The sequence below is a fragment of the Nannobrachium achirus genome, assembly GCF_963921795.1.
Source record: "Nannobrachium achirus genome assembly, chromosome: 9".
Classification (NCBI taxonomy): Eukaryota; Metazoa; Chordata; class Actinopteri; order Myctophiformes; family Myctophidae; genus Nannobrachium; species Nannobrachium achirus.
The window spans coordinates 50,046,862-50,056,413 of record NC_137818.1 but is presented as its reverse complement, the minus strand read 5'-3'; the positions used below and the strand labels follow the sequence as shown (position 1 = coordinate 50,056,413).

At 43.1% G+C, this 9,552-nt stretch overlaps 1 protein-coding gene across 1 annotated transcript in view; it reads right to left on the bottom strand.

Moving 5' to 3' along the window:
* LOC308290942 (plexin-A1-like) overlaps window positions 1-9,552 on the bottom strand; it is a gene marked incomplete at its 5' end in the record, with an annotated part of 341,256 nt that overhangs the window by 19,739 nt on the left and 311,965 nt on the right. The window contains 2 exons of the mRNA XM_080732857.1: window positions 132-291; window positions 1,236-1,382. Coding sequence (XP_080588983.1) covers window positions 132-291; window positions 1,236-1,382 — 307 coding nt within the window. The remainder of the gene's footprint in view (window positions 1-131; window positions 292-1,235; window positions 1,383-9,552) is intronic.

Below are 9,552 nucleotides of genomic sequence, written 5' to 3'. Positions count from 1 at the left end.
CATTTTTTAAATGATACATACAAAATGAACGGTTTTGGACATACAAGGTTTCCACCCAACGACAACGACGATATTTATGTCAGTGTGTGTACTGTATGTATAGTACGGTACTGTATGTATGCATCTCCTACCCAGGTCCATATCAGCTGCTTTGGGTCTCTGGGAGTAGGGGCTGCCCTTGTAAACAGCATCCAACAGCTTCTCTTTCACCTGCGTGATGGTGTCACAGTTCAGACACTTCACCGTCACCTCCGGCGCGTTCTCGTTCTCCGGGTTGACGCAGTGCAAGGTCTGGAGGGAGACAGAGCGAGAGAGCAGGGGATAGAGAGAGAGAGAGAGAGAGAGAGAGAGAGAGACAGAGAGAGAGAGAGGGAACGGACAGCAGAGAGAAAGGTGTGAAATATTGATGTCATTCACAACCTTTTTGGGACCACTATCATGTTTCAAACACTCCTCAATGACCACTCTATCACCCCCCACTCCAACACCACAATAGTGGTATATTTACTGTTATGTAGTACTGTATATCATAAGGCAAAACTTTGAGAACTTACTGAAAGTGCTATTATGAACCTGATATATTATTATACTATATCTCTGCTGTTGGGCCGAAAACCTCCTAACTCCAAAACGTTCATTTTTGGGGAAAATGAGCTCAAGTGGAGTTTGGCGTTTTACTACTTTTCATTGGTTCGATATTATTTGAACCAACACGCAGACGTAAATGGTGTTCAATAGGACATATTTATGAACAAAAAGAGAGGGCCAATCGGGTGGAGTTAGATGGTTTTGTCCCAAGCACTTTTTACTACTTTCCATTGGTTCAATATTATTTTAACCAACACTCAGATGTAAATGGTGTTCAATAGCCCCAAAAATGGAGTTAAAAATGTAATAAACTTGACCATTCACCCTGTACTTAGTCTGCTCTTTTACCCCTCTACACCAAAGCTCTTTGCCGTAAATAGCCAATCTACAAGCTCACAACGCCTCGCAGCGCGAGGCATTGTGAGCTTGTAGATCTGCTATTTTTGCTTCTCAGAAGCAGTTCTCAGAATATGGACACTAGGGTTAAACAAAGAGAGAAAAAAGGTTTCCACCACTGAAAGATGGACGCCCTGTAGTAACTCTCCCTGACCCCCTGTTGAAGACCCATGGTGTAGAGGGAAAAGGTGGTCATAGTGCAGTTGTAACTCTAAAGACTCCAGGGGTCTGAGGGCAGCAGGGTGACGTACCAGCGTCTTGTAGTCAATCTGCTGCCTGATGAGCTTGTCCTCGCTCAGGGAGTAGCGCGCCTCGCCTGTGATGGCGTCTATGGGCCCTTTCTCCATCTGCTGCTTCATGGCACAGTACAGCATGAACAGAGGCTCTCCTGCACACTCCTGGAGAGGGACGGAGGGGAGGGGGAGAGAGGTAAACAGTTAATTGTTTTGATCAGCAGCGTTGTGGCCGTGATCATGTGGACACCACCTCCCACCTGACACCCTTTCAAAGTAGACCTTAGGTCGGACCTGGTCACGGTAGATGGACTGCCGCCACCCAGAGCCTGGTTCTGCTCGAGGTTTGTTTGTTTGGGATTGATTGATTGATTGATTGATTGATTGATTGATTGATAATCAAGAGGGTTTATTTGTCACACACTCATAAAGCTAAATGTTAGTGTGGCACTAGATAGCATTTTTTCCAGGTTTTTTATATAAAATGTTTTTTACTGATTAGGTGCTCAGTCTACCCATGTTGTTTTTGTCTAGATTTCAATGCATTTGATGTATTGATGTTGATGTATTGATTGTATTGTATTACCTTGCTTATTGTTTTGATGTATTACCTTGTTTATTGCATTGACCATTTATATCTAGTGTTTGCAATCATAAAATGCTCCTAAGCCATATGATTATCCCACAATTAATTTTCTATTTCCTCATAGTTTTATGTATTGGTTTTGTCCGCTATTCGACTTACAAACACGTATTTTTTTATTTCCTAAATATTTAATTTTTGAAGGGAAGGCTTACGCACACCCAGTTCCTCTCTTAGCAGGTGCGTTGGTAACAAAACACTAGGAGGAGGAGATCTGACTCAAAGACAGACTGACCCGCACACTGCCGCTTGTCCGTTTCAGAGAATTTATTATAGCAACGTTTCGGTCACCAGACCTTTATCAAAGGTCTGGTGACCGAAACGTTGCTATAATAAATTCTCTGAAACGGACAAGCGGCAGTGTGCGGGTCAGTCTGTCTTTGAGTCAGATCTCCTCCTCCTAAATATTTAATTTACCTTGCTTATTGTAAGTCGCTCTGGATTAAGAGTATCTGCAAAAATGCCTAAATTGTAAATTGTAAATTGCATGTTCTGCAAGACAGCTAACAACAGCAATGCAGTATACACAAGGTAATAACAATATAACTTATATAAAGAATGCATAATACAGATTCATAGACGGTATATACATCTTGTAACCCAGGTAGTTATTAGTGTACATTAGTGCAAGTAAAATTCATGTCCCTTCACTTGGAGTCCCTTGCTGCCAGCTGTGTTCATTACATTCATGCCTCTTCATTATCATTCACAGCTTGCTTCCGCAGTTGAAAAACAAGGCATGCAACAGCCAAAAACTTGGAATGTTCCACAGACCCATGACTCACCACTTCAGTATTAAAGCCTAGTCCCCCAACTACGCACCGACTTGCCAAAAATGCTAATAAACAGCTTACATTTCTCAAAGCTAATAGTGAATCATTCCCTCAACTCGACTGCTAATAAGCTTTCACATTAATTCAGTCAAAACAAATTCAGTCCAATTTCTACTGTCCTAAGACAGTGGTTCTTCTAGCATGATGCAAACCATTCTCAAGGACCACCACACCCCACCTCCCCACAACAATTAGTATGAAAGAAAGCATAATATAACTTAGTCAATTTCTTAAATCCGGATTTATACTACCGGCTTAGTTGCATTTTGGTGTCATGCACTGAAAATCGCCAGTGAGCTTGTTAAATTTGTTAGTTTGGGTGCACGATCACGGCACGCAACAAAGTATATCAAGCCCTTAAAAGTTTTGTTATTTGTATTTTTATTATTTGTCTCAGTCAGTGTTAATTTGATAGCAAATTCTGATACCCGTTATATCTGTGATGTCTCCAAATTTGGGCATCGTTTCAGCATGCAGCTGTTACCATGGTGGCGACACTGTTTAGTATCAGTGATGTCAGCATGCTCATCACCAAATTTGGGCATTGTTTCAGCATGCAGCTGTTACCATGGCAGAACACTGTTTAGTATCAATGATGATAGCATGCAGACAGATGACAGACGGCGGACATCATCTCCAAATGTGGGCATTGTTTCAGCATGCGGCTGTTACCATGGTAGCGACATTGTTTAGTATCAGTGATGTCAGCATGCAGACAGACGGTCAGAAGGACAGACATTCGGTAAATGAATAGTTAGATCTGGATTTGGAACACTGAAGCCTGATCTCTACTTCCTCACTGTTGTGGTGACAGAGCTAAACCTAAGAGAAAGTATACATAATACATTATACTGTATATGAGCAACTCTATCGTATGATGACTATATAATTATACGTATAATTTAAGCGTGTCATTATGTCTTTAGCGTAGCAACCACTGTTGCTGTTGTTTTTATTAGTAAAAAAAACACACACACTTAGCCACATTCATATTCTCTTAAAAAAATACAAGCTCACAACGCGCCACGTTGCAACATGTTGTGAGCTTGTAGACCTGCTATATTTGCTACTTTTGTGAGACACTGTATCGTGACAAAATAGGGTGTTTTGAGATTTACAAAAAAAACTAAAAAGTTGAAGTACTGTATGGAGAAACATTTCCGCCCGACAGAGACGACGAAATAACAATGAGTACAGCCGGTCCTGCAGGTTAGGAGAAAACAAATCAGATTTGCCTGCAGTCCAAACAAAGTCTAAGACCACAGTCACCACACAAGAGAGTTTTCTAGCAGGGTTTTGTAGAAGGTCAAGGCACCTCATGTGACTCATGATGAAGTGCATCCCAGCAGCCTCTGGCGCGCTGGCATAACGTTACACATCCAATGCAGGGACGTGCTGGGCCCCTGATTCAGCCCGGGAAAAAGAGTTGGAGAGGCCCTCATTGCGCGCTATAGAGAGAGATCTCTCTCTATAGCGCTGCTGCTACTCAAAGTTTTGCCATTTCAGATCATGACAAGTGACAAGCCGGTGGGCCAATTACATGAGTACATTTGTCGTACATGAGTTAAAACCTTGTATGTCCAAAACCGTTAGTTTTGTATTTATCATTTTAAAAATGATTTAAACTAGTGAAAACAGCTGATCTACAAGCACACAACGCCTCGCACCGCGAGGCGTTGTGTGCTTGTAGATCTGCTGTTTTCACTACTGTTGTGCGACGGCCTTGTATGATGAAGCAGGGCTTTGCTTTGCGAAAAAAATGTAAAAAATTGAAACTTGAAGATACAAGGTTTCTGCCCGACAGTGACGATTTACTTTGTTGGCCTCCCAGCCCCCAAAATGGAATGAAGGCCGACATTTTATTTGTATTTTTTTCCTAATGGCTGGTCTGGACCGGCCTGGAATGAACCAGCCGTTGGGGAGTTGTCCCGCTTTGCCCAATGGCCAGCACGTCCCTGCATCCAATGACACCAGTTCAAGTCAGAGAAAAGTTTGATATTGATTTCCAACATCATCTTTATTCAGACAAGGCGGCACGAAACTTGTCGGACCGAGTGAGAGTCTAAACTTGCCCTAGAACTCTAGCTGTCCGCTGCATTCTGAGGCTGATCCTGTCCGTAGGCCATGGAATAAACTAATGCGTTCCACGGTGCTAGTTTGCATGTCAAAGGTTCTGCACCAGAGGTTTCACACTATCTCCTGAATGTTTGCCATCGGCAACTAAATACCCAAACTTTGTTTGAGATCCAAAATACTTTGATTTCCTATGCGAAATACTTTACAATTTAAGCATTAAGCAGACGCTTTTAATCCAAAGCGATTTACAATAAGCAGGTAATACATCAACATAATAAGCAAGATAATATGTCAGTACATCAACAACAATATAAAAATGCATAGGAATATCAATCTAGAAAAACAATGACATAGGTAGACCACGCACCTAATCAGTAAAAAAAAACATTTCTAAAACCGAAAAAGGCTATCTAGCATCATGTATGGTCATTGAGGGAAAGGGGAGTGTTACAGTAGTGCTATGGGTTTAGGTGGAGTCTGAAGAGGTGAGTCTTCAGTCCACGGCAGAAGCTAGGGAGTGAGTCTGTAGTTCTAAGTGCAACAGGGAGTTTATTCCACAGTTTGGGGGCCAGGAGGGCAAATTGTCTAGGACAAGTGGATTTTTGTCCTGGGGTTTTTAGCGAGGGTTCTGTCAGCATCCCTGTGTTGGCTGATCTGAGTGAACGGGTGGGGTTGTAGGTGTTGATCAGGTATTGTAGGTATGGAGGAGCCATTGGTGTTGTACGCAGGAATATTACTGGTAGATTGTACAAAACAATTTAGCTAGTTAGTTATTGACACCATCTGCCCTGTGCAACAACTTTTGTTTTGCAAATGTAAAGTCAAAGAGTCTAATGTCTCTATACCAAGGGTCTTCAATGTTTTCAGGCCAAGGACCCCTTATTTTAAAAAGAGATGAGCCAGGGACCCCCAAAACCTTTTCAGAGATTCCAATCATCAGTGTATTTTGGATTCATGCAGATTTGTGTTTTCAGATATTTAACCACTTTAACCGTCATTACCTAATAAACTTGACCTTTCACTCCGTACTTAGACTGCTCTTTTTCCCCTCAACACCAAAACTCTTTGCCGAAAATAGCCGACCTATAAGCTCAACGCCAGCGCGAGGCGTTGTGAGCTTGTAGATCTGCTATTTTTGGTTAATGTTTTCAGAATATGGAAACTGGGGTTCAAGTGGTTAACACAAAAAAGAGTTGGAGGACCCCCTGTAGTAACTCTGAGGACCCCTGTTGAAGACCCTCGCTCTATACAAAGCCTAAAAGACGAACAGAAATGTCGTTCTTATTGATATGTTCCAATGTTCTGCTGTCAAAAGCACCCTGTCTTCCTATAACTCTCTTCATATTCCCCTGTTAACGCCGGGGGACTCGCTCTGTCCTCTCGGAGGACAGGTCGACTGACATCAACATTATATAAAAGAACCGTTCCGTTTCTAGAACTCCTTTCCTTTTTTATTCCTCACTTCACCTCGCTCCATCTTTATCCGTCTGTCTCCATCGCTCACTCTCTCTCTCTCTCTCTCTCTCTCTCTCTCTCTCTCTCTCTCTCTCTTTTCACCCGCACACTGTTAATGTCTCCCCGGCTGTCTTTCTCTCTGTGTCTCTTAACCTTGCCCTCATTGACACACTCCCTTTTCCCATTCTTTATTCTTCTATATGGTTGCATCACACCCCACGCCATCTCCCTTGTCCTTCAATTCCCTGTTAATCTGTCATGTGTACCCCCCCCTCCCCCCTTTCTTTCTTTTTATCTGAGACGCTTGTCAATCAATACTGTCATTAACCCTGGCTTAAGGCCCGTACACATTGAGCCGATCCCGGGGCCGAGGACCCCCGATCAGATATCGGGATGACCCCCCGGGAAAATCGTTTGGTCGGCCCCGGGATCGGTCTTGGGCTTGAACAGTACCCCGACACGATCGGATTATGTTAATTAGCTTTTTTATGACCTCGGGACTCGTCGGGAGCGCTCACGATAATATCAAAAAAGCTTGATATTCTCGGGTCATCGGGTAGGAATCCTTTACAATTATTGTCGTCTGAATGAGCTCACGGGATTGCATCAGATTATATGAAGCCAGCTCCTCCCTTTTTTAGGCTGCGCAGAGTGTAGGCTATTCTGTCACAGCCTACACTTTTATTATTATTATTAGCCTACTTACTTTTTACTTTAGCCTACTCTCTCCCTTGTTGTAATCACTTGTTCAAAAACGTTATAGCCTATAGCGTTCTTTCTTCTTTTTTCTTCTTCTGCGCAGTCATTTGGCAACAAGGCAGTGTCTTTTTTTTTGCTGCGCAGATTTGGCTAGGGCAGTGCTGTTCTATCCGTGTATTATAAGGGCTCTAAATTGACCTTGTGCAACTTGACAGACAGACACCCTATATATAATATCTTATTCATATAATGTAATACTCAAAGTCAGAGACATTCCATTGCATTCCTTTTTTTTTTTTACTTTTACGCGCAGGCTGCAGGCACATCATTGCGCCTCTCGTTCTGTCAGTTTGTTCATTGGTCCTCAAAGAGGACCGCCAGTCCTTGGGGAGTTCCAGGGGGTCCCCAGCTAAATGATATTGAGGAACCTAGGCCTGTCCCTATTCTATATGCTTGGATGTTGGTGGGACAGTAAAAAAAAAAAAAGCGAGAGGTTAAACTTTTTTTTTTCTGCGACTGCACGCCCACAACGGCGAGGTTTGGACATTCATAATTGCTATTAGCTGATTAAGCTCATGTCTGTTTAATGTCTGGCTGGTTGCCGTTAAAATGCTGGTTGATGCTTTTTAGGAGTGGACACTGGTCAATCAATGATATTGGAGATGCGACACTCTCAGCCGTGTCTTGCTGGATGCGCATCACATCTCGCGTCTCGCTTGCCAAAAACATAACTGAATATATAATTATAATATCTATAAAGTGAGCAGCGGCCAGTGTGCGCACAGTAGCCTACCTAGAAGACTACCAACCTACCTTTGTTTTTATAATGTTTTGTCATGATGGCGCAGTTATCACTTGTGTGCAAAGGACGATGATACACGAAAGAAGAATGTAAAACCAACTTCTACCAATTAATCCATTGCTGTGACAGACAGACAGGGTGAGACAGCCAACGTGCTTCCTTGTAGACTACATAATCCACTGGGTCCAGCTTGGTTCAGATCAATCATATCAACATAACAGTAATAACACCAACCAAAGTCAGAATAAAAAGAGTCCACGAATAGGCCTGCACACTCGCTCATAATGTCCTCCTCCTCCGGCTGCCAGCAGCGTCAGTTCTGCAAATGCTAAGGTATGGTAACATGGCTGTTGTCTTGCACATGTGAAGGCATGCATGCGATACACTAGTCATGTTGCCAATACCTACTTTTTAGCAACAAGCACAAGCATGATGAATTCATTTTAAGAAGTACATTTTATTATTTTCTCCTGTAATCAAGGTACGTTATACCATACCCATGTGCGCCTCTGTAGTCTAATTTGCGCAGTGATGGAAAAAGTATACTCCCATTCTTTACTTTCTTTACTTAAGTAAAAGTATCAATACTGCATTATTAGCTACAAATATGGCACAGACAGAGAGAGAGAGAGAGAGAGACTCTTTGTTATAGACTATAGCGAATATATTTGTTTAATTTCGCTGTTTTAATATTTAATTAGGTAATAAAATGGATTTTGGAGCATAGCGAGTCAGAACACCGCAGCTGCAGGACTTCTGCGCTAATTGGGTCGTTGGCTCGTTGACTTTGCTGGCATGCGGTAGGCCTAATTGATTATTTTGGAGAAAGATTCCCTTTAGTATAAATAATAGTCCTTTTGGTTACCATTTGGTCTCCATCATTAAGCTGGGGATCACCTGGAACACCCTCATTGTCAAAACATTAAACAAATGGCAATTAAACTGACGTGAAGAGAGAGAGAGAAAAACACTCTTGATTTTATCCCTCTTGAGGGGGCGGAATCTTCATCTAGTCACGTCTCTCATGGCACCACCCCCCCGAGATCGTGGGTGGCTAGAATCGCGAGACGTCGGTCTCATTTGTAATGGTCTGAGATATTTCACTTGGCACAGCGGGATATACCGGGCCCGGTCGCAAGACAGAGGATTGCTGTCGTTTGAAATTAACACCGATAAACCCTGGGCACGAGATCTGATCTGACCCAACATCGGCCTCTCATCTGTGAGGCCCTTTAGCCACGGAAAACATACTTGTACTGTATGTACAGACACGCACGCACGCACGCACACACACACACACACACACACACACACACACACACACACACACAGTAGAGAGAGGGGCCACGCCTTATGAGTGTTTAATAGCAGAGCGTGGAGGAGAGGCAGCAGTGAGATTATAGATCTCTACAAGCGGGTGTTTGAAACATTCATCCTCCTCCTCTCCACTCCCTCGCTCCCAACAGCTGTCCTCTCTCTCACCCCCTGTACTCATCTATCGCTCACTCTAGGCACACACACGCACGTGCACACACACACACACACACACACACACACACACACACACACACACACACACACACACACACACACACACACACACACACACACACACACACACACACACACACACACACACACACACACACACACACACACACACACACACACACACACAGTTTGCATTGCTATTGACTTGAGAGAACATCAAAGTTGTAGGATGGTGATTTTCGGAATGCTGCTCCATCATTCTCCCATCTCTCTCCTGGTTCCTTTGTACTCCTCTCTCTTTATTCTCTCTGTCTGTCTGTCTGTCTGTCTATCTGT